At 41.0% G+C, this 26,322-nt stretch overlaps 1 protein-coding gene across 6 annotated transcripts in view; it reads left to right on the top strand.

Annotated features, from left to right (window-relative positions):
- Window positions 1-26,322, top strand: part of RYR2 (ryanodine receptor 2) — a 540,637-nt gene that overhangs the window by 179,168 nt on the left and 335,147 nt on the right. For 4 of the 6 annotated variants that reach the window (XM_045860769.1, XM_045860798.1, XM_045860787.1 and 1 more), the window contains exons 3-4: window positions 3,900-4,004; window positions 22,119-22,139. In XM_045860769.1, the coding sequence (XP_045716725.1) occupies window positions 3,900-4,004; window positions 22,119-22,139 (126 nt within the window). The remainder of the gene's footprint in view (window positions 1-3,899; window positions 4,005-22,118; window positions 22,140-26,322) is intronic. The other 2 variants (XM_045860807.1, XM_045860777.1) reach the window with 1 other exon arrangement.

Below are 26,322 nucleotides of genomic sequence, written 5' to 3'. Positions count from 1 at the left end.
AGTCTGTTAAGGTAGTAGCAGTTTTTGGTAGGTTTTTAAGTGACTTAGGCAGATACATCCATGAAGCTAAATTGTTGGATGGAAACCTCAGCTGCAAACCTAATTCCAGGGACACTCAGAGCCTGCAAAGCCAGGTGCTGCGGGGTGCTCATTCTTAAGAACGTTCCCCCTTGTGATTTGATCATGGTTGTCAGGCAGAGGAGGCTGGGGACCAGTTTGTCTTTTAAAATGAAGAAAAGGCACACAAAGCTTAAGGTTTGTGACTTTTGCCAAAGGTAACATATCACATCGTGTATCCTGATAAAATTGATATTGTCTATAAAAACCAGAATGAACCCCTGCCTGCCTGTGTTGGGTGCTGTTCTGGGTGGCCTACATAGGAGCTCAGGCAGACCGAGTAGTTTAATTCCATGAGAAATGGGTGTGCCTGTCTTAATGCCGTGTTGCGTTGTGGCTCCTGGCCTTGTGTTCTGGAGCAGCCTATTGAGTAGCGCCCTCCTGGAAAGCAGGCTGTGGGAAGGGTCCTATGAGTGGGAACACGCTCTTCGTAAGGGTGAGGGGCCTTCTCTCAAACTGGAGCTCTAAAAACTGAGTTCTCAGTAACAGCACATGGGTAAAAAGGTGGAGATTAAGGAAGAGATGATAACTTGCAAATGCCCTTGAAGCTGAGCTCCCTGTATACAGGTTTATAGAATTTGTCTGTTGTGCCTGGTGTTAGGGCTCATTTTGGTTTTCAGTTTGGGGCCGCTTAGTAGATCTTTGATGAATAAATGCAACCCTTTATTTTCTGCTGATTCAAGTTTATTTTGGGGAGGTGGTAACAAAGACAGGCTTCCTGTAAATGCTACAGCATGGTGTACTATAGAAGTTTCTTGGTTATTTGAAGAAATATGCATCTAAAGTAAGGAATGCTTTTAGTAGTTGACTTTAAAAGGTAACAAGGTACAGTAATGGTTCTGTTGCTTAAAATAACCAGACCATTTTTCTTCAGAGTAAAGCAGACAGAAAACACTATGGCACTTTAATTTGCGTTGTTCCAAGTGTTCCTGAAAGGAGCTGTTGCTGCCTCGGCTGTCTCTCGCATGAATGTGTGTTTGGAGGGGCTGCGGGAGCAGAGGGGCAGAGTGACAGAGAAGGGTAGGGGAAAACGGGTGGAGGAACCAGCTGTTTCCCTCAGAGACAATTGCCCTGTGCATTTCCTGTTCATTTACTCCTGCTAACTAATGCCCAGTAGCTGGAGAAACACCTGTAACAGGCATGTTGCTGCCTGACAAAATGAAATGAGCTCGGCAGGATTCATTTCAGATGAATGTGGTTTTCAGGGATCTTTAAAATAAATGTAAGAAACTACAGAGATCCAGACTTTGACATTTTGATCAAAGTTTGGCACAGAACAATATAAATGTGCCCAGTGTATAGACTTTCAAATGTTTCTAGAATGTGCCTTTTCTTGAAAAAAGTGAACATTTTGGGTGTTATGAGTAAGTGCATAATTAGTGATTTTGTGGTCTCAAAAACTGTTTCCCCAACAGAGAATCCACTTAAGAATCAATTCTGAGAAGTGAGTAGTACTTTATAAATGCCACAGATGGAGACCCACAAAACTAGCTAATGGGTATGGCTCACTTACGTTGCATTCTTGATACATACTGGACACTGATTAGCTGTTATGTTATCTCCTTTATTTTAACAACAACCCTATGAAATGGTATAATTATTGTCTCATTTTTTTGGGGGAAGGAAACTGAAGATGAGAAATATTAATACCTAGTAAGTAGTGAGGCCAGGCTTCTTCCTTGGGGGATCTGTTTGTGGACTCCAAGCTCTTAACTGCCATGCTGTACTGACCCCCAAGGAAAGAATGAGCAGCACTGGTCTGAAATCGGCTCAGAGGTGAGCTGGGCTGGTGCTTCTGGACTTCTGAGACCCAGTTGCTAGAATTTAGACACTTTGAAAATAGAAGTCATTGGTGTGTTTATACACAGAAATGGGCAAATGCCACAAATCAAGGCACTTGTTTTTAGAGAGTTGGTTGACTATCACAGAATTTAGTTATGAATGAAATAAATACGTCCATAACAGTTTTTTTCCCAGTAGCATTTGTCTTGTTCTGAGAAATTGTAATTGATACAGTTAGAACTGAGAAAATTAAATTCAAAGGAATTGATTCCTAAATTTCATAGTAGAAGAGAGCCTCTTTCCTGCCTTCCAGTCATCTATCTGAGGATTTTGGAAAGAAAGCCCTTGTCTGTCCGGCTGACTGGCCTGACTACAGAGTGTAAATGCAGCAAGTGTGCTGGATTTGTGGGGTTCCTTTGATTACTGGCTGAGACCATCTGGGGGAAAGGGAGAGAGGTCAGACAGGGAGCACAGAAGCCATGCTGGGGGGACAGAGGCATCCAGAGAAGGAAGCTGGTTAAAACAAAACAAAACAAAACAAAACAAAACAAAACAGAAAAAAACATGGGCTCCAGGAAGGTGTATGGGGGATGAGGAAGCTCAGCAGTCTGCGTATAAGCTTCTTTCATCCATAATTTTCATTTTAATATTGGAACCCTGGTACTTAATCTTTCCTTAAAACTATAAAGCATCATTCTCTGCTGATAAGAATCATTAGCTGATGGTAGTGTTTTAATTGAATACATACATAAACCTTATACATTGTCATTTTGATGCATTGCATCAGGTTCTCAAATTTATCCTCCTAATGCTCTTTTGATGAAGGCACACTCCTGCTCGAATTTTGCATTTAGCATATTTATAATGTCTCCTACTATGAAAATCCTCCTTTGAGCATTTTCCCTATGCAGCTGGCTGCTCACTGGGCCCCGCTTATCCAGAGGCAAAGCAGATACAAATGCTAATGCATTTGATCCCTGTGGACAGAGTTCTCTCTAACTTGCCAATTAATTCTCATCTGGTCTTCACTCCTTGGTACTTACATCTTGGAATTTTCAGCTTTTGTGGGGTTATTGATCTGAGTGGAGCTTTAAGGGATGCAAAGGGGGTAAGGGAAGAAGAATGAAGGGGAAAATAAAGCAACATAAACGCGCACACATACAGAAGTCAAATGGCCACATGCCAAGTGAAAGGCCAAATGTATCTCACTTAAGTGAAACAAAGTAATTGTTATCTTTGTGCATAGGAAAAGCCAGTGTAAATGAGCATTTCATATCAATTCAGTTTTATATTTGCTTAACTTCAACATTAATTTGAGGCAAGTGTTTTTCTGTTCTTTTGCATTTTTTATCAGCTGACTGATTCAAAAGTGAGAAATGAATACTTGAGATGTAGAGAAATGTGGCTTCTTAATCTTGGTCTGAAAAATTAAGTAATTGTGACTTTGGAAAAGTAACCCAACTTCTTTGTTTTCTTGTCCACACAATGATGATATTAATCCTTACCATAGATGACCACAGGGATTATTGATAAAGCTCTGAGTACAGTGCCTATCAGATTAGCCCTAAAATGGCAGCTATTGTTACCCATAAATTAAAAATGGATCAAGTGTGAGCAGTATAGACAGTGTATATGGGATGATTTGTTGAACTCATAGTAAAAATTGACAAGTATTCTCATTTTCTGTGTGAGGAAACTGAAATATCATAAGGCAAATTGGGTGTGGATGCTTGATGATGCAGATGATGGTGATGTAGATGATGGTGGTGGTGGTGGTGATGTTGAGGGTGGTGGTGATGGTGGTGGTGATAATGGTGATGGTATTGATGCTGGTGTTGGTGATGGTGCTGGTGGTGATAGTGGTATTGGAGATAGTGTTGGTCACGGTGCTGGTGGTGATAGTGGTATTGGTGATGATGTTGGTGATGGTGGTGTTGACAGTGATGGTGATAATGGTTATGATGGTGATGATGATGACTCGTTTCCCTCTTTCCACACAGAATGTGCCCCCTGACCTCTCCATCTGCACCTTTGTGCTGGAGCAGTCCCTCTCTGTCCGGGCCCTGCAGGAGATGCTGGCGAACACGGTGGAGAAGTCAGAAGGGGCAAGTACTTTTAATTCATGTACTTACTTATGAAGTGTTTTAAAGAATGTGGCTACTCTATGAATGATTGATTTCACAGATACTAGAGATTTTCTTTTTGTTGAAATAAGACTCACCTTTTACTTGTGATTTTCTTGAGTTTGACTTTCTGATTGATATAGAAGACCTTCTATCTCATAAAGAACTTTAAATAAAAAATCTAACTTCAAGGTGATCCATGTCATTTATCCTCATTCTTATTTTCTTTAGTTTAAAATAGTATCATTCTTTGAGCTTTTGTGTGTTGCTTATATCTTGGGACTTGTGATTGCTAGTATTTTAATTAACTGCTTTATGCATGGTTCTGCATCATTAATCTTTATTTCATTTTCAAAAGCTTCTAACCATGTACCATGTTCTAAGCTTCTTTATGGCAAGTAAAATTTCAGGGCACACATATATTTTGTTTTATTTTTATTTTGTTAAATATTGATTGATTTTTTTATAGAGGGGGAAAAGAGAGAGAAACATCGATTTATGCATAAGTAGATGTAAACATACACTTATTTATGCATTCATTGGTTGCTTTTTGTATGTGTCCTGACCAGGGATCAAACGCACAACCTTGGTGTATCGGGACAATGTTCTAACCAACTGAATTACCCAGCCAGGGCCTGGCACTCATATATTTTAATGAAATTATGGTGATACAGCTTTAGTCTACTGTACTTTTCCAAACAGCTAATTATTTTCTTGTGCAAATTGAAATTCTTATCCTGTGTGTTAGTGCAGACAAGGTTCTTTGAAAGAGAGTTTGGTAACTGAAGCTATTTTCTGTGCTGTGACTACTTTCAGGGTACCTACTCATTCTTAGCTAATTCTTTAAAGCTTAGAATTAAGCAGAAGGATGAATGGTCAGACTTTTTTCCCCTTTTTTTGGGGGGGCTATAATTACTGCAGGGTATGGTTTAATAAACTATGCTATTTCCAGGCATGAAACTGAACTTCCGGGTTTTGTTTTTTAACCCTTACTGGTCTGTGTGTTGCTGCTGTTGTAGTTAATCATGGTTCAGATCTTGATAAGTGAAGAGATTTAAAAATTATAATACACTTTTTATCAGAAAATGAGCAGTCAATTATGATGTAATGCATTTTATTAGTCCTCCACTTTTAAAACATTTTAGTGTCATACAGATTAGGGCTTCAATTGATTTGTGCATTAATTCTAAATTAATTTTAAAATTTTATAGCATATTACTAAGTATGGAAGGGAAACCTTAGTGAATTTCATTTGATATTAGACTAAAAGCTTATTTTACAAAAGATCTTAATGTGTTATGTACATTTTAATTTTCCAAGTTTATTTTTGGTTAGAACAAGGTTTGATCTTACTGTATTGAATTATGTAAAGTTAAAAAATTAATCTTTAATGCAAAGCTTTTGCAGTAGGCTTAAATTAAAGAGGAGTGAAATGTTTCTCAATTCTGACTGTTAATTCTACCTGGAATAACCCGTCCTGCTTTTTAAACATTACTCATGTATGTCAGCTTTGAAATTCAAATCTGTCTTTACAAAGGAAAATCATTTCTTTCGCATGAACAGCTAGGAAAGTGTACATTGTCATTTCACTTATCTTTGTAGATACCAACCTACTACTAAATTGCTGTAAATTTAATTTTGATGTTGCTAAACAGCTTTTTCTAAATTTGAACTTTTGAAAAGATGTTTTATCTCCCCAAAGTCATGGAGTTGGGCTAGGCAAGCTCTAAATTTTCTGTCTATATAAGAAGTGTTAGAAATACTGTTTTAAAATTTATGCTGTAAAAATACTAGTAAGATTTTCTGGACCCCCCAATATTTTTAGTTAGCACAGTTTTATTTTGCGTTGCAGTGCATCTATCAGAGGGAAGGTGGTAAGGTATGTGAAGGGTGGAATACCATTTTATGAAGCCCAGCATAGCTACCACAAGACCCCTATTGGAAAATAAAAACTGAGAGAAACCTGCTACAGAAGACGAGTGTATTTCATTGAGCTGAATTTCACTTTTAGACTGCTAACTTTTAGAGAGAAACCAGTGTCAAATCACTCAAAGGGATACTAGATTTTGGGGAGAGAAAGGCTCTCTCTTAGACTGCAGAGAAGTTTTGATTACACCCAGAAATGATATTCAAAATATGTAACACAGAGATTGGCACAAGCATCAGTTAATGAGAGGGTCTCAGACAGCAGTGATGCTAGATGCAAGGGCCCGGAGAGGGTTTGGGTGGTCTGAGGGATGTGGGGGTGGCCAGGCTTAGGGGCACTTGAGACTGGAGCACAGTCTCCAGTTTACCAGGGTGACAGCCTTTCTTTTCTATGCAGCCTCTGGAGCAGAGAATTGCAACAGGCTAAGGAGAATGTCTGGTTGCATGTGATCAGTGGTGCTGGGCACACCTTTGACTCTGTAGGTGTCCGCATCCCTGTTCCTGGCGCCTCTCCTTCGAATTCCCTGTGGGGATCCATGGCCAGTCCTTTTTCAATTAAGTTGCTGTCTCCAGTTTAGTAAATTTTATGCTGTAGATTTGCTTGAAGATCCACTTTTGCTGGAATGAAATGTGTCAGCAGGGTGATGCCAATTTTCATGAAATTGCTTCTTTCCTTGTAAGTTAACAGTATCAAAAACATTCTTCCATCAGGTTCCCAGATGGTAGAGGGGTCAAGGCACTGGGTGAGAAAGGTGAAGGGGTCAAGAAGTGCAAATTGGCAGCTAAAAATAGTCACAGGTTGTAAAGTGCAATGTACAGAATATAGTCACTAATGTTCTAATAACTGTGTGTGGTGTCAGATGGTACTAGACTTGTATAAATGTCTAACCACTATGCTAGTACACTGGAAACTAATGTAATACTGAATGTTCAATGTAATTGAAAAATTAAAATTGATAGAAAACCTATGTATCACCTGATTCCCTTAATCTTTCATAATCAGCTTTTTTAATGAAAGCTTTTAATTTTTTTAAAAATAGGTCTGTCTAAATTCTTAACGTAATTAAGTAAATTAAGTAATACCAATACCATTTCCTGTCCAAAATGCTGTCATGCGCACACAGCAATACAAACTTACGTGACAATGGTAAGGAAAACATTTTTATCTAGGACCATGCCTTTTTGTGGTTAAATGTCGTTTTGCTCATGTTCTTGGGTCCCACAGAATAAATGTTTGCATGAGGGAATGGTGGCTGTGTGGGACTGGTTATTCCATTGAATTTTCTGCAATAATTTAAATAATTTCTATAATAATTCTGTAATAATATGTAAAACAAGTAGAATTATTTGAACAATTAATATAAAAATCGTTTAAAATTTTTCCTCCAAGGAACACTATGACCTCATTAGGTTATCCTCTAGAATTCTATCAGAAAACAGTACTCGCCAGGAAGATGATGCATAACATGTCCAGAGACATTTTAAAATAAATTTTAGGTTTTAATTGATGATAAATTTGTTATTTTGTATGAAATTTTTGGAATGTTTCATATTTATAAATTACACATATATTCTGTCTTGTAATTAAACGTACAAAATACTGCAGTGATGTTGTTACTACTAGAGAAACACATCAAACACAGACAAGTCCAGTATTTATGAAAATAAAATTGTAGCTTGATTGCCTACACAGCCGAGCTGTCCTTCAAACAAGCCCCTGTGCTCTGAGAGTACTCAAAAATGCATGAGAAGCAACCAGCTCAATTCACTGGTAAATGAATTATTTATAAATACATTTTTTAAAACACTGTGGCACCATAAATGAGTTTTAAAAAAATACATTTATCAAACATTGAAGCACCAATTTCAAGCAAGTAATTGCAGTGAAGATAATTTTGCACGGACGTGGGAGCAGAAGATGAAGTTCAAACTCTGCTGTATTTCTTTGTGGGTAAGCACATGGATTCTAGAGCCAATGCCTTAAGCAAACTTAGTTCCTGGTGATCTTAGACAAGCTGTTCAACCAGCATGTGACTCCATGGCCTCATTTGCAGTCGGGGGAGGTGACAGTGTCTCCACTGCAGTTTTGCTGAGAGAGAGTTTGGGAGTCACAGTGGCTCTAGTGTGCAGGGCAGTCCCATGCACAGGAGGTGCATCAGCTGTGCCACTTTCTGGGTGGTGGCTTCTCTTCGGATTTGCCTCAACACCTCCTCCTAGCCTGCGTTTTCTGGAGAAAACGTCAATAAACGTTGGGGCAAGTATTAAATTAGAAACCAAACAAACACACAACAAAACCCCTACTAATCTGAAGGCTCTAGAGAGTTCAACAAAACCAGGCAGTTTCTGGAGAAGAGACTCTTGGAAAACGGGATTGGTATAGATGAGTTTCTAATTTAAGACTTTGAGCCTAAAGTGGGTGAAGTGAGTGTTGTGTGGTAGCTAAAATGCCGAAAGAACACGCACAATCTCTCTGAAGATAGAATCCAGGGCCTTTGGGAAGCGAGGGAGTAATCCTGGAAAGGAGAATCCTGGAGAGGGGAACCCAGAGTCTGTGCCTAAACCCTGCCCAAGTCTCTGGCTGATGCTTAAACCCCGTGTGTGCATGTTGGGGGGGGGGGCGGGGTCACACAGCACTTCAGTGATTGTTATGACAACTTTGAACAGAGATTTGTGCAGTTTCTAGCTTTCGTCCCACCAAGTTACTTGCCTGTTAAAGCAAATCTGTCAACATTCTTCGGAGGCATACAACATGACCCCGCATCTTGAGAGTGCAACAGGACATGCTATAGTCCGAGAAACATGCAAGTGTGACCCCATGTGCAGAGAAGAGAGTACCAGGAAGATGATCCTACCAGACTGGGACTTAGAGTAGTTAAGCAATGATAAATGGAAAAAAGCAAAGTATGTCTATGGTAAACAAAAATATTCATATACTCAACATTGAAAAATTATTCAAAGAAACAAAATGGAATTTCTAGAACGGAGAGCTGGAGTCCTTGAGTGGGTCACGTAGAACTGGGTGGGACCCCTGTTCTCGGGGCCCTAAGGTGTGTGCTTCTCGAGCTCTTTGTTGCAAGTGACCTGTGACAAGAGAAGAGCAGTGGAGGAGTCTGGGGTTCGCTGCTGACATAGTGGGAGGAGGGGGGCCCCAGAGGAGACATCTGAGAGCTTAGAGGAGAACAGGGGGCATCGTCACAGAAGCTGCCTGCATTCAATTCATTTAATTTAGTTTTTGCTCACCCAAGGACATTTTTTTCATTGATTTTAGAGTAAGAGAGAGAGGAGAGAGAAAACAGAGAGAAACATTGATGTGGAGGAAACATTGATCAGTTGCTTTCTTGTATGTGCCCCAACAGGCCATCGAACCCTCAACCCAGGCATGTGCCCTGACTGGAGATTGATGATGCTCCAAACGACTGAGCCACACTGGCCAGGGCAATGCTAAAAATTTACTCTCTTATAGTCCTTGGAGTCAGAAATCTAAAATCAGTCTCGCTGGGCCAGAATCAAGGTGGCGGCAGAACTGCATTTCTTCTGGACTCTTGGGGAGACTGGGCTCCTGGCCTTGTCTAGGTCACAGTCTTGGTTCTGGACCCATCCTCTGTCTTGAAAGCCAGCAACACGCTCTTGTGCAGCATATTCACAGGTTAGGGGTCAGGATGATGCTGCTCTGGGTGCCACTAGTTGGCTCATTCCTTGTGGAAGTGCAAAGTTTCAATAGCTGTTCCTGAAGAGATCAGATAAAAATCAGAAATCTAGTTGTATAAGGGCTGAAAAGTGTACTTGGTTTGACAGGAACCTGGTTTTCCTGTAAACTAATTGATCTTAATTTCATTCTCTTTTCTATATCCAATTCATGGAGTCACACACACTTTGCATTTGAAAGACTTTATTTTCTGAAGGTTTTTTAGTATATGTTTAGTATATATTTAGTAGTTCCAAAAGTGGATCTGAATATTTCTCTTGTGCCCTTACTTTTCTGGTGTTCTGGCTTCTGTCCAGGGCACTGCATCTGAAAGACTTGCTTGTAAAAACCCCTGGGCAGACAGGCCAAGGATCCAGAATTCAGAGAGCTAATGTCCTGTCCCCCTGGCTGAGTTCATATTGATCAAGTGAGTTGGGGCAGTTTGGAGGAAAGAGGAAGTGTAAATAGACTGGGTGCTGACCTGGAGTCAAAGCAAGTCTCCGAACTTGCTGGGTGAGTGACTCCTGGAAGGATGTGCTGTTTCCTTCGACACTTGATGTTACTCATCCACTTTCAGCATGTTCCTGCTCTGCATACCCAAGTCTCCATTAAAATACAGAGTTAAACAGTGGGTGTGTACAACAGTGATTATGCTTTTAAATGCCTTCAGGGACAGTAGATAACTGCCTCTGGAGAGACTAGACCAAAGACCAAAGGTTCTTAGTAAAGAAAGGTAATACCACACAATGTTCACTTGCATTTCAGCAAATGCCTGCCTGGGATAGGTAGGGGCTCTAAACCAGTCAATCAATCAACCAATCATTGGATCTTTATTTGTTTGATTAATGATATTGTTGAAAGTAATTAGTGTCCTAATTACTGGCTGGTGTGGCTCAGTGGATTGAGTGCAGGCCTGCAACCCAGAGGGACTTCAGTTCAATTCCCAGTCAGGGCACATGCCTGGGTTGCAGGCCAGGTCCCCAGTAGGGGGTGTTTAAGAAGCAACCCCACATTGATGTTTCTCTCCCCCTCTTTCTCCTTCCCTTCTCCTCTCTAAAAATAAATTTAAAAATATTTTTTTAAAAGTAATTATGCCTACCATGCATCCAATATAAAAATATACTTAAATTTTAGTTTAAATTCCAGAACTATTTCAATCTTTTGTTCTTATAACAATAATATAGGAAAGCATAAATGGAAAATATGTCCCTCATAACCTTCCTTTTCCCAGTGATAACCACGGCTAAAAGATTGGCTTGTATTCATCTAGAACATCTTCCATAAGAAGAGTTTTGAAACCGGAGGGCAACCGAGTCCAGGGCTCGTGGTGCCTGCCACTCCCCAGCCAAAAGCAGAGAGAATTATTGGATTGTAATTGAGCTTTTGTTAATATCAGAGGCCAGCAGTCCGAGAAGGTGGTGGGTTAAAGCCCTAATATCCACTTTCCCTTGAGCTTTCAGAAGCAAGTTTATATAGGGGAAACGTGGGGATTTGGGAGGGAGAGTTCCTAGGGGGAGCACAGACCTTCAGAGGTGCTGTTTCTCTTGGGAGGGGGAGTGGACAGGGGAGTCACGCAGCTTCTCCCCAAGCTCGCTCCTTTTGTTCAGGTGTTGTCTCTCCTTTGCCATTGGTGTTAGCATATGTCTCTTTCTAGGATACCTGTGATTCATGGCCAGGCAGGCTGTGTATTCTCTGGTCAGGGAGGAAAGGGACAGGCCATTGGCTCTCAAGTGTCCTTGGTTAGAGGAGCTGTGGTCTGTGCAGCTCACCAGCTGGCTGTAAGTTGCTCAAACTGCTTGGCCTTGTTTAATTTCTTGCCTCAGTTTCCCCGTTCAACTTGGCCAGGAATTTTCCTAGCTTCTTACTGTCCTGCCTCAGTTCTGCACAATGGCATTGTATTATGGACTGTTGTGCTATCTTCCCCAACTTAACCATATGTGATTTAAAAAAAGCAAGGACACTGAAAGCCCAGAGGACATGAATCCCAGTGTGAGGAAGAGACTGGCTCTGCACATCTCCACCTCTCTCCTGTGTTCTCCGTGCTGTCAGCTTGGTTCTCACGCATGACTGCAGCACGGCCGCTGCAGTTTCAGGGGTGAGATCCAAATTAAAACCATCTGTAGGCACGAGAAGAAGCTGACTTTCTTTCGTTTTTGGGAGAAAGGAGCTTTCCCCAGGATTCTGCTGGTCAGTGTCCCCTTGTGCCCACTGCAGCATGCTCATGAGAGTCATTTACTGGCACGGAGACTGGCACCACACAGACGCAGAGCTTGGGGAGGGAGGACAGGATGCTGTACGGAAGCAGGAACTTCTTTATTTTCAAAGAAGAAGAAGAAAGATGGTTACATGTGTAAATGAGTGTTGGATAATTTCTAGCACCATTTGCAATGATACAAAGCAGTCATGGAGTTAACATCCTTATGCCTGAATGAAGTTATTTATCAAATTTGGGATCCTCTAGGTTCTTGTGCCAATCTCGGTCCAGCAAGTTAAATCCATATCTAGGGAAAGCCATCAAAGTCTGTGTCCAGTTGTCTGAACAGCTGGGAAATGGAAAATCTCCGTCCCTTCTTCACTCACCGAATCACATGGTGTTCTGAAATGGGACTGTGTTCTGTTGTGAATTCTGGGCTGGAGATGCAGAGATGGGCGAGAATGCACCCTTGCTTAGCAATGTTATAGTGAAGCGGAAGGCAAATGAATAATTGTAATGGGGGTGAAACATGCTTCAATAGTTCAATGAGAGTGCAGAGGAGGGAGCTCTAATTATTCATCCAGCTGCTACTTACCCCATCCCCACACAGAGGTGTACATCCTGTCCCAAATGGGTGGTGTCCTCAGCGGGTCCAGAGATAGAAAAATTCTGTTTCTGTGAGAGGTACAATGGACTAATCTGTTCGTGTTGTGGACACTGTGATGTTACTAGCTATTGTACTGAAACCTCATTCTCAAATAGCCATTGTAACTTAGCATTTATGCTAAGAGGCTGGGTCCTGCTCCCCAGCTATTCAGGAGTGCCCCTGGTGGCAGAGCAGGAACACTGCTTTGGGAACTGAGCCATGATGCTGCTAATCAGCTAACACGTTTACTCACTTGACAGGGTCGTTAGTCAGCATTGTGGCCAAAGCCTCTGCATGTAATCACATACCTGCCCTTCACTGTGAAACTGGTGCATGATTTAAAAAGTGGATGTGGTGGTAATCTCCAACAGGGCTTGTAGCCAAAAGCAATCACTGAGCAACACTCCTCGTCTACCACTTATGTATGTGAATGTGGGCCTTTGAGGTTGAAACATCCATCTTCCCATCACTGTCTTTCTGTCTTTAGAAGGACTACTTCTACTCTGAAGCTGTGGATATGACATATTTCTGTGTATTTTTAAATGCTGTGTTTTCCAGAGAATCCAGCCTGAAACTCAGTAGGGAGGCCAATTTAATCAGATGTAATTTGATCACCTGGCAGAGCTACTCCTGTTTTAGATTATGAATCTTGAATGGATAGATTATTTTACTTGATTAATGTCCTTGAATTTAGACATTTTCTTCAGATATTTTTGTGTTTACAATTAAACAATATTTTAAAATATAAATATCTGATAGTAAATGAATCAGATACACATTTATGTGACAAACTATTCCTAAATGTACCAGTGACATAGAAAGATTGGTAATTTATTGAGATAACTGCCTTTAATTTTTATTCTCCTACAGTTCTAGTTTTATCTTCTTAAAGCCTTCTAGTCTAACCTGAGAGCATACTTGTCTCTCACTGATGTTCGTCAAGTGGTGCTCCCCACTCTTAATGAGCACTCCTTCTTACTGTGCTTGAGATTTCTTCAAAGCACTTACTACCTTCTGACCTACATTTCTGTTTTTGTTTTTATTTTTATTCCAATGTTTTTAACAGCGGCCTGTCCCCAGGACAGAGCCCACCCTACGAGGGCAGGGCTTTGAATCTGTGTTTACTTGCTGTCCCACCAATACCCAGGACAATGCATGTGGGACATGAGCAGATATTCAATAAATATTTGCCAACTTGAGGGATTAATAGAATTTACAAACCAGAAACGAAGGGTCTGAAAGGTTCTAAAAATTCTTTTTCTGCTACTGTAGTAATGGTTTTGAACATCTGCTGTGTCCATAGTTTTTCCTTTTCCAGAATGCGGTACAGTTGGGATCATACAGTATGTAGCCTTTTCAGACTGGCTTCTTTCACATAGCAGTAAGCATTTAAGGTTTCTCTATGTCTTCTCCTAGCTTGATAACTGATTTATTTTTATTGGCTAATATTCTGTGTTTGTTTCTCCAGTTACCTACTGAAGGACATCTTGGTTGCTTCCAAGTTTTGCCAATTATTAAGTTGCTATAAACTTGTGTGCAGGTTTTCATGAAGATACAAGCTTTCAACTCTTGGGTAAACACCACAGAGTGTCGATTGCTGAATTGTATGTTAAGATTATGTTTACTTTTGCGGGACTGCCAAACTGTCTTCTAAAGTGGCTGTTCCCTGTTGCATTCACACCAACGATGAATGAGTTCCTGTTGCTCTGTATCCTTGTCAGCATTTGGTATTGTTGCTTTTTGGAATTTAGCCATTTTAATAGAGGTGTGGTGGTATCCTATTGTTTTAATTTGCATTTCTTTGATGACATATGTCGTGGAGCATCTTTTCATTTTTCATATGTTTATTTGCCATCTGTATATCTTCTTTGATGAGATGTCTGTTCCGGTATTCTGCTGAATTTTAAATTGGGTTATCTTCCTCTTGTTGAGTTTTAAGAGTTCTTTGCATATCCTGGACACCAGTCCTTTATCAGATGTGTGTGTTATGAAGCTTTTCTCACAGTTATGGCTCATCTTATCATTCAACTAACAGTGCCTTTCACAGAGCAGAAGATTTGATATTAATAAATCCTAACTTATTAATTTTTCTTCCATGGATCATCCATTTGGTGTTCTATCTAAAAAGTCATCACCAACCCAAGGTCACCTAGATTTTACCCTGTGTTATCTTTTAGGAATTTTATATTTTTGTGTGCTCCTTTAAGTCTGTGGTCCATTTTGAGTTAATTTTTGCTAAGGGTTGAGATCTGCATGTAGATATGTTTTCCATTGAATTACTTTCGCTCCTTTGTCAGAGATCAGTTGGCTGTATGCGTATCCTTTTCTGGGCTCTATCCTGTTCCATTGATGTAGTTGTCTATTTTTCTCCAGTGTCAAATGTGCTGGTCAGGAAGATTTGCATGAGTCATGATGGTGGGCAGTGTCGGTCTCCTACTTTCCTCCTCCCCTTCTGTGCTGGGTTTGGTTTTCTTGGTCACCTGCCTTCCTGTGTAAAGTTAGAAGCAGTCTGTTAATATCCACAAGAGAACTTGTTGGGATTTTGATTGGGATTGCATCAAATCGTTCTGTGAAAATTACTTTCTTGCCCTGGCTGGTGTGGCTCAGTGGGTTGAAGCATTGTCCCATTGGATTCCTGGTCAAGGCATGTGCCTGGGTTGTGGGTTCACCCCCAGGCAGGGCACAAATGGGGATGGTCCCTGGTCGGGGCATGTATGAGAGGCACCTGATCAATGTTTCTCTCTCACATTGATGTTTCTCTCCCTTTCTATCTCCCTCCCTTCCTTTCTCTAAAATCAATAAGCGTGTTCTCAGGTGATGATAAAAAATAAAAATAAAATTACAGTCTTTCTCTTTTCACCCATCACTTTTTAAAATAGGGAATACATCTGGAATTTATTTGACCTTACTATTATATGAAGTTTATTATTGTTCCTAGTAGTTCTGTCTGGAGTTTATTTAAGATTAGATCTGAGTTGTTTTTTTCCAACAGCATGGTGGTTGCTGCCTTACTCACCGTCCCGCCTCTCCAGTCGCACACTCAGTGTGGACACCAGCAGGTGGCGCTCTGACTGAAGAGTGCTGCACGTGCCATCTGTGACTGTGCCCATGTGGCACTCACTGGCTGGTCACCATACTTAAGAAACGTTTAAACATTTAATAGGGCCAGTTCCACCTCATTGCTTTCCCCCCTCACAAATTGTCCATTCTCTTTTTGACTATTTCCCCCAAATAAATTTACTTGTTGCATGTAATCAGATGTTAATTTCAATGGAGCTTATGTGGATGGGAACTACTATGTTATTTGCTAACTACTCTTCCATCTCAGTTTGCCAACATTAAAGTTTATGCAAGAGACATTTAAACATACTGTGTGCTTAGGAAAAGGAGGTATGGGTAATTTTAAATTCAGAAGTGTACGTATATGTTCCTGAGGATTGGGACAAATTAAGAGAGCAATTTAAAAAGTGTGGCAGGAACTGTTCCTATTTTAAAATGGGAATAATTTAGGAAGCAGCTCTTATTCCCTTACTATCTAGTTTAAATTTGAAAAGAAAAACTTTAAACTTCTGAATGAAAATTCTAAATGCTTTCCTTGAGTTAGGTCAAAGACATGACTTTGGGAGATTGCCAAGTTTTCTTTGGCTTTTTATTTTTAGGTTAACATTGATCTGCCTACCCTGAGAAGTCTGACTAATTAATTTACCATTTTGTGTAAATCAGTTTCATTATTTGATAAATCCAAAAAATGTAAGGGTTTTGTCTGATTAATACCAAAATCAGAATAAAGCCAGGAAATTGGGCTAGAGTATAATTCATTGAATTACTGAACTTACTTTTGTGACTTCATTTGCTTAAATTTGTTTTTTTTCCCACAAAAAACCCTTTGTGATCTCATGTAGTTTAAAATATGAATCACATTCTCTATTGTGTGGAGAGGTGCTTTTTTTCTTATAATTTCCCCAACATTAATAACACATCTGTTCTCCTAATTTAATACATTATATTTTCCATTTTTAAATCACTTCCTTCTGGAAGCAATTAGATATGTCAGCTTGAGGTCCAGCCAATTCTTAACTCTGTGTTTTTAAATTTATCTAAAATGAGTAGAAAGTAGAAATGGAGAGGAAGAATGAAGACCCCTGGCTCACTGCTGAGGTGAAGAGTCGCAGGAAAGAGAGCAGGTGTGCGAAGTGTCGTGGGCTCTCGGCACACGTCGGCTTCTCCACCCTCCACCGTCAAGGGGGCGAGCTCGGGGCTTGCTTGTTAAAGTGTAACTGACACATCTCAACGCCACTGTTTTAATAAAAGTGCATAATGTGGATTTCTTTTAATTCCTTGTTAAATGACATTACTAGTTGTTTCTTTGAAAAGACTAATAAAATTGATGACACTGTAAAAGAATGAAGACAAAGAAAGGGAGAGAATATAAAATTAACAATATTAGCAATGAAAAAGAGGAAATCACTGCAGAACTTTCAGACAATTAGAAAATAGAGACTATATCGAATAACTTTATTCCAGTTAATTTAAAATTTCCCAGATAATACAGTTTAGATTTATTATTATGTGGAGTTTATTATTATTTTTAGAAAAATATAATTTATATTCCCTCATACAATAAGTGGGAAATTTGAACTGTCTTATATCTATTAGAGGCATTGAATTGGTAAGTAAAAGCATTATCACAAAAACCCTCACTGATTAATTCAACCAAATATTTGAGTAAATAATAGTACCAGCCTTTCAGAACACTGTCACCTAATTTTTATGAGATCAACATAATCCTGATCCTAAACCCTGACAAAGACTATAAGAAAAAGCCACAGACTAATATCTGCCAGGGTCACAGATGCAGAATCTTCCACAGATTACTAGCAGATCACATTCATGGACATTTAAACTCATAGAACATTACAACCAAGTTGGGGTGCAAGTCTCCTTAATGTAGTTACAAAATCAATTAATGTCTTTCAATATATGAAGAGAAAAAGGGGGAAATGATATATTTTAATAGATACTTAAAAAATTTAAGAATAAAGCTAATAGATTTGTAATGCAAAGAAACTTCTTTAATCTGATAGAGATAACAGTAAACTTTCGAAATCCCGAATTGCTTCAGCTATGTTCCATACATGTGGTGAAAGTGGCCACTAGTGGGGTCAGTGAGTGAATTTAGTGCAGTCACTGGTCAAGACAAGTTTTCAGTTACATTTGTATGCACTAGCAGACAGCACTTACAAAGTAAAGTTTTCTACGTGAACCCAGGTCAGCATGAGGGAACATTAGTATAATAAACATTAGGGAAGACTGAGAAAGAGAGAGGAGGAGTACACACATCCCCAGCCTGGAAGGCCGAGCGTTGGAGAGGTGGTTGTTCTGCACACGGATCTGCAGGCCGGGGCAGAGTCCATCACGCTCTCAGCAGGGTTTCTTTCATGTGCATGGGAATTTGTAAGTTGATTCTCAACATTACAGGAAAGGAAGAGGCCAGTGTTAGCGAATACAATGTTGAAGGAAAGAACACAGTTGTGGCCTTTGACCACCAGATGTCAAGGCTTATTTTGATGTTGTAACAATTAAGAGAGTGCGGTATTAGCAGAGATATGGGAACATAGGCTAGAATAGGCTAGCGTTCATGAACAGATCCAGACATTAGTGACGTGGGTGGCGTGCAGCCCAGTGGGGAGAGGACAGGCTCGTGAAACTGCTAGGTCATTGAGTGACTAGATGGGAGGAAAGAAAGAGTCGGTGCCAAGTAGGTTCTAACTCTCAGGTGACTGGTAGCATAATACACTTTCCAGAAAGTAATGTAGGAAGATCTCTTCATGGCAAAAAACACCAGGCATGTAGGAAAAGGCAGATAAATTGTACTATAATTAAGAATGTGTCATTGGAGTTACCAGTAAGAGACTGAAAAGACACAAGACTGGGAGTAGAATACTGGAAAAATATGAGCAATTCTGACAAATCATAAGAAAGAAGATTGGAAACCTAATAAGAAAACATGGGTAAAAGACTTGAACAAAATACTGCACAGCAGCAGATGCTGAAATAGCTAAAAGTGTGTGAAACGGTGCTTTATCCTAGCAGTCGCCAGAGAATTGCACATTAGGACTGTGCTAGGGAACTGCACACTCACCAGAGGAGCCAGAACTGAAAAGACTAGTGACACCCAGTAGGTAGGATGCCGATGAGAGTATAAATTTATACCACCACTTTGAGAATCCTTTTGGCAGTATCTGGTACAGCTAAATATTTATAAATCCCTCACCAAGTAATTCCACCCTGGTATATATTCAATAGAAATACATTTATATATTCTCCAAAAGATGTGTACAGGAATGTGCACTAGAGAGTTATTTGTGTCAGCCCCTGGCAGGGAATACCCGAAATGTCCCCCTGTTGAGTGGGTAAAGGAATCGCAGCGTGCTTGTACTGTGGAAGGGGAGGGACGATGCATTAATTATGACTACGTGTGAGACCACATGGCTCTCGTCAATGTGATGTTAGACAAAAAGAGCATATAGTTTATAGTTCTAAAATCCAAACAGAAAAAACTAATTAATGGTGATGAATCACAGTTACCTTGGAGGGCATGAAGGTGGCCTTTAGATCTTGGTGCTGATTACATGAGTTTGTTTACTTACTAAAATGTTAGCAAGCTCTAAAGATGAGCAGTGGAGAATTATTTATAGGATGGAGTGTTTTTTTTCTTTAATGTATTATTTAAAAAATTTAACAAGGTTTTTTATTGTAGGCATGCATTAAATATTTTAATTAGTTGTGTATGCTCTTATATTAAAAACTTTATATTCATGATGGATGTTTTATTGCTGTGATATAATTATGTGGAAATGTATCTATGCAAAATACCAGACATGCTGTTTGAACAGTGAAGCAAAATAACGTCTTTGGTGTTATGAGTCTCTAGGTGCATTTTACATTCTCGTATCTTGACGATAACACATTGCATTAGGAGGCACTTACCGTCAAATAGGCTGCGAGCAATTCCCAATTAAATGTAGACCACAAACTGTGAAACCAAAGAGAAAAGGGTGCTGTATCTTGGTTTTCGTATACATAGAGGTGGCTTAGGAGAGAAGGGGGCTCTGAAGTCAGAGATCAAATACCGAGGTGAAGCTCCATGATTCAGTAGCCCTGTAGCCTTTTCGTGTGTGTGTGTGTGTGTGCACGTGTGAAAGATTTATAACATCTTTGTATGCCACTTGTTTCCATACTTGTAAAATTCAGACAATATGTTTACATGTGAAGTGTTTAGCTCAAAGCCTGGCAAGGAGTAACTACTTAATATTTGACCTATAGGTTTAATAAGCAATTTGGAAGAAGCAACCAAACTTTTTTTTTCCTTTTAGGTTGTGGAATACTTCATGTTTCTGTGCCTAAATTTATTAATTAAAATATGAATACACAAATAGAGGCATCATATGACTGTTCCACCTTTCATGGGATAATGTAATTTAGACTGACTGACTTTTGTCTTGTAGTCTTATGTTTCCTATGCTAAATCAAATTAGTAGTTAAAAGAATATTTTTTCTTAATGGAAATTTTATTTTCACTTGAAAAAGGATGTTGCCCTTTTTTCAATCTAACATAAAATATTTAAATTTTCTACAGTTAAAATATTTGGTTAGTGGGATAAATATATTTTTTAAAAATCTCACAGAGTTGGATAATAATTTATTGGAATAAGTGTTTACTTGTATTATATACTTTATGGATTTGGTAATTGCTTAAACTCTAAAGTTGGTCAAGTAGATTGTGAATTTTATATAGTATTTCCCTTCCTCAATTAGTTCCACATAAATCATTATCCTTTTTGCTGTCTTCAGGCATTTAATTAAATGATTCTTGTTCACATTTTCACCAGAGATGTGTCACAAAATCACTCTGTATCACTTATGTGTAGTTATGTCATTGCACGTTAGCTGGTCTTCCCATTCTGTGGACCATTTTTCTTGTCTTGTATGTGTAGCTGGGAATCCATACAGCACATACTGTTGCTAAGTCGTTTGGGGGTGCATTTGGATATTGATTCTGTTATATTATTGTTACTTTCTTGCTACTTAAGAAACTGTTCTCTCTTTTGTGATACAGCTCATTAAAGAACTTCTGTTACTAATATTAGTAACATGAGTCTTGATTACAAGTTTCCTTTCTTTTAGAAAAATCCCACAACACTTTTATCTTTGCACTGATGCAAGTTTGTGTATGTGTTGAGTGAATGTTTAATATTTAGTAGTAAAAATAATGATGGGATAATGCAATGTCTTTGTTAATATTGAAACCTCTAAAAGTACAACATATCCTGTTTTCCTGAAACATATAAGAAGTAAATTATTTCATATTCCCTTGAGGTTTTTTTCTTTGGTTGTGGGGAGAGAGTAAACCATAAATATAAGAATTTTTCCTTTTTGGCACTGACTGGTGTAGTTCAGTGGATTGAGTGCCAACCTGCAAACCAAGGGTCACCAGTTTGATTCCCAGTCAGGCACATGCCTGGGTCGTGGGCCAGGTCCCCAGTAGGGGGTGCATGAGAATCCCCAGTAGTGGGACATTTCATAACATTTCACAGAGGAGGAGCAACCACACACTGATGTTTCTCTCCCTCTCTTTATCGCTCCCTTTCCTCTCTCTAAAAATTAAATAAATAAAATCTTTAAAAAAAGAATTTGTCCTTTCGAAGGTAGAAAAGCGAATGATAACTGTACTGCACTAGACAGGACTAAGTCTCTTCCCTTTGCCGCAATATCTAAAGGCATAGATCCATCACTCTAGTGAGTCAATATTTAAAATGAGGGCTTGAACTTCACATAACAGCTGAATGTCTTTAAAATGTGTAGTGAAAACCGGGCTTTTCCATTCAGTAAATTGTTCTTGAATTGCAATTGTGTGTTTTTAGATTCAGAGGTTGGTGGTAGACTCAGAACAGATCTTTCTGAGGACTAAATAAATTACTAAAGAAACCAAAGTGCTCTTAAGTATCCTATTGAACTAAATATACAAGTCCACTGTATATTTAAGTGGATAATTTTCTATCATTTCACAACATTTTAAAGCAGTCTGTACTTTGGATTTAATGCCTAGTTGCTTCCAGGAGCTTGCTTACTGAGGGTGGGGATCCTTATCTGTGGCCCCAGACTTCCCGCAGGGCATGCCTTTCATTGTAGTGTGAAATGTCACATAATACTACACTGTAAAGATTGGTGTGAGGGTCATTTCACGTTTATTTCACAGGAGGTTCGTAGTTAGAGTTGTGTTTCTAAATTGGCCTTTTTATTAAATAGGTTCTTAGAGGAAATAGTGGTTTAAATCAGGAAGCCTGTTAGGTTTGAGAATCACATAAATACTCATGTTTCATTTGACTGTATTGGATTATTATTTCCTGCACCTGCTGCAACTCCAGCCTAATGCCTTTTGAAGTTCTGGTTACGAATTAATTGAGATTTTTTTCAGGAGATTAAACATGATTAATTAACAGTCTGAACAGTGTTGCTCATCCTTTAGAACTAGAAGCAGACTTTGGTGCAGGGACCACAATTTCAGTTTATTTACGTGAAGGTAATCAAAATGTTGCAGGTATTTGCTTGCTTGTTATTTATTTTGGCTTTTTCTTTCTACAGAAAGTTGATGTGGAAAAATGGGTATGTGTTTACATGGATTTTCAAAGAAGTTGTGATGTAAACATGTGCATGTGTGCATCACTGCTAATCTTTTTGTATGGCTTCCCGGTGTGGTTTGTAGTATCGGTTTTCAAAATAATGCGTGTGTTGTAATGAAGAAATATGGACAGGTCTCTATTTAGAACCTTGTTTCACTCAGTGAAACAAGCCAGGTGGTGAAAGAGGAACACCATACGATCTCACCTGTAAGTGGAACCTAACCAGCAAAACAAACAAGCAAGCAAATAGAACTAGAGACATTGAAATTAAGAACAAACTGACAGTGACCAGAGGGGAGTGGAGAGGGGATAATGGGGGGGGGATGGGGGAAGGGTTTTCAGGAACATCTATAACGGACACATGGACCAAACCAAACAAAGGGAGGCAGTAGGATCAAGGGTGGGAAGTGGGGAGGGCTGGAGTGAGGGGTAGTGGTGGGGGCAAAATGGAGACAACTGTACTTGAACAATAATAAAAAATGTGAAACAATAAAAAACTTAAAAAAGAACCTTGTAAGGTTTTAGTTTGTATCATCTGAATGGGGGAAAGTTAAAACCTACTGCTTAGTGCTTATATTTTCCCATGAACTGTAGAAAAAGGCTGTGACATTTTTTGTACAATCTTGAAAAGTGAAGGAGATTGTTGTATCATGAGGAAAACAGGCTGGGAGACTAAGTTGGGGGACCAGCGGTGTGACAAATCGTGTGATGTGGTCAAGTTCGGTTACTACTAGTAGTTGTTTCCTCCTCTGTTAAGGAGCCAGAGAGAGGGAGAGGGGAATCCACAGGTGGATTTGTTACCTGTCTCTGCACTTGAAGGTAACAGCACAGCTTGCCCACTGCCTACTTTCCTGCTCTGTGGGGTGGGTTCGCCTCTGCCCCCTGGGTTACTTAGGATGGGTCCTGTGGCCTTTCACATAGACAGTGAAATGCCCCCAGTCATTTCAAGTCACACAGTGTCATTTCAGTGATGAAAATGTCCACCCCTGTGCGATAGGAGAATCTGAACTTAAGTCACCTTGTCCTGTAGCCCAGGCCTCTGCAGGTAGGAGGCCTGCAGGGGAGGGGTGCTGGGCGTCTCTCCCTGCCCTCCCCTTCCCTTCACCCTGCTCCTTGCTCAGCCCTGAGCCTGGGAGCAGAGAAAGTGACCAGAGTGTCACTGACCGAGCTTGTCTGGTGTTTAAAGCTGACTTTCTTGGTGGACGCTTGCGAGATACTGTGGGAGGCTCCTGACACTGGAAACCTCTGGCCTGCGGTCACCTTGCTGCAGCCAGCCGCACCCCCTCGAGGGTTCATGGTGACTGTAGGAGACCGGTCTGCGTGGCGTGGGCCCAGCTCCCACTTGGAGATGCACAGGACCCACGCCCATGGATAGGTTCTCCCTTGGGGAATCAGGCCTGCAATGTAGGTAGGCTGCTATGAGTCTTGCTTTGGCTAAAAAATTCCCTCACCCTGAATTGAGGACATTTACTGTTACAGAACAAACAAGGGGGGCCTGGGACGATATACTATTATTGAAAAAAAAACCCCAGGTTTGTCATGTCCGCCGCCAGAGGAAAGACATCTCTCAATGCCAGAGATTTGTGAAAAGGAAAGGAAATGTTTATTTAATGCTATGCAAACTTAAAGTAGTGACCTAATGTCTTCATCAAAAATCCTAAAGTCCCTAAAAACACCCACAAACAGACACAGTCCTTCCTTCCTTCCACCTTTGCCCAGTCCAGAGTACCGTATCTCAGGAAAGGAAATAGAAGTCCATGGCTCAGGCAGTCCTCTGGTTATTCCCAGTTAGTACTCCATCTCGACTGGGAGACCATCCTGGGTTCCCGGCACCCTCAGCTGACTCGCCAGGATCTCTGCTAAAACCAGGTGGTGGTTCCCCCTTCTAAAGCTGCGGGAGTCTCCACTCTGGCAAAGGCACGTGGTCCTCTCCCCCAAGGCCACGGGAGTCCCCACTATGCCAGAGCCATGTGGTTCTCCCTCCTCAGGGCTGTGGGAAAGGAGAGTCCCCACTCTGTCCAGGCCGAGTGGTTCTCTCCCAATGGCTGCCGTGTCTGGGTTTAAATCCCCGCGCCAATCTTCTTCTGCAGCCCCATTTCTGACTCCTCCTACACTTGGGCACACTTGCCCTCAATCTGCTGTCTTCTCCAGCTTTTCTGGTCTCCATCATGGGTCTGGGCAGGTGTCACCCATGTCATGGAGCCAATCTTCTCCCAGCTCCCACGCAGGCGCTGTAACTCAGGGGACCTGCCCCCCAGTCCCATCTTGGGGGCAGATCCCTTTCCTCCCCCTGGCCTTGAGCATGGCCATAGCTATTTAGCATATCTAAGTGACCAGCCAAAGGCTATAGGTATGTTAAATGACCATGCCATGGATTAGTGGCAAAGCTGCCCTGCATGTTCTTGCTCTGGGTGCCCCTTCTTCCAACTCACACCTGTGGGGGAAGGGGTGAAGACACCTTAAAATCTCCTGGACACCTTGAGTTCTGGACTCCATTTCATATGCCTATTTGGGATCCCCCCTCTTGGCTGCACCCTGTAACATTACTGCAGAGTAACTTCCTAAAATCCATGCTAAACCTTCCAAGGATGGGTGTAACCGGTTCAACCACTTTTGCCTTTTCATTTGCAAATATCCCTCTACTGTGATGTGATTAGCAGCATTGGCTCCTTTGTTTTCTGTAAAAGGTAACCAGCTAAAGCAAACCTGTGCATAGTAAATGAGGACCTTCCTGTAACATGCTGAGAGAGAAATAAAGGCCTGTCCTGACAGAGGCTGTGGCTTTTTGCTCCCCTTGAGAGTGAAGCTGCTCGCTCTTTTCCTCCACAGGCTTCGGTAGTCCATGTGAATGTCTCTCCTCCATCCACAGTGTCTCCGACCCCAGGAGCTGGGGTCGGCATCAGGTGACCTCGTGCTAGTGCCTGGTCTCAGGGCAGCACTGAGGCCATGCCAGGCGGGCTCTGTGCAGTCACTGCCAGGTTCCTCCACTGTGTGACATTGCAGCCAGTGTCCTGCTGCTCTGTCTGCAGCCATCACGGATGCCAGTCTGTGCTGTCCCAGCTCCCAGGGATACCGGGCTCTCCCAGCCACACCTGCTGGTTGGGTGGAGGGGCTGGAGGTGCGGGCAGGCTGGGGGAGGAAGCAAGACTCCTGGCCTGGCAACACCTGACTCTAGGAAACCATCTCTGCTCTCTGACCTCTTCTGACCATGGAGGTGGGCCCGCAGGGCGGTAGTGGATTGTCAGCCAGCCCATTGGCTCCCTGTTTGGCTGGTCTGACATGCCATTGACATGTGACAGTATGTGCCACCGCTTGGTTCTGAGACAGATGTCCCATTTTAACACTGTTACATTTGCTTATCTAGGGTGCATTTAGAACCCCAGGTGAAGACTTAGGAGTCTTACACAGCTTAACTACATGTGGAAATTTAGGTGGCTTCTTTGTAAGTTTTCTGACAGCATGGTTCTGGATAACTTCATCAAGATTCAATCCATCTAAATAAACCTGTCTCTCTCTTTCTGCCCTGCTGCTACATCCCTGCTCTGCCAGTGTCTTTTTGAACACCTTGCGGCTCAGTGTATTGAGTGATTGAGTGCTGCTCCCCACACTTCGGGAGAGAATAAGATTCAGACGTGACTGGCTGTCGTGTCCACGTCCCGCAGCCTGCAGCCCTGTTGCACCCTGTGGTGTCAGTCTCTAACATGAGGCTTGGGGTTGCAGACCCCGGGAGAGCAGGGGACGACAGAGGGACGTGATATCATGGTCTGTGAAGCATTGCCGATGGACTGAAGGATGCCTCTCGCACACTTACTTGCTCTCTTTAAAATTACACTGATGCTGTTGTAATTGTTAAAACACAAAATCCTTTCAAATATTCCAAACTCGCTAGTCATTTTAAAGAATAATGCATTTTTGTGTGCCACTATTATGTGAGGTCTGTGAATGCTTTCATGTCATTAAGATTCATTCATATTTGAAATGGTTTAGAAAATAGACAGCAGAATCTTCCATGTCCTGACACAGAGGCTTTTCTATGTGTACACAGTGAGACTAGTGTCCTCAGGTCCTCATTACCCACCTGTCCTGCAGGGATCAGTTTGCTGTTTCCGACTTCAAGGAATTCTCTCTTGAGAGAAACGGGACAGAAGAAAACCCTAGGTAGTGCT

This window comes from Phyllostomus hastatus, unplaced genomic scaffold (assembly GCF_019186645.2).
Source record: "Phyllostomus hastatus isolate PE091 unplaced genomic scaffold, TTU_PhHast_1.1 phas_contig_148, whole genome shotgun sequence".
Lineage (NCBI taxonomy): Eukaryota > Metazoa > Chordata > Mammalia > Chiroptera > Phyllostomidae > Phyllostomus > Phyllostomus hastatus.
Note: the sequence above shows the minus strand (reverse complement) of the source record. Positions and strands in the feature narration are given on the sequence as shown.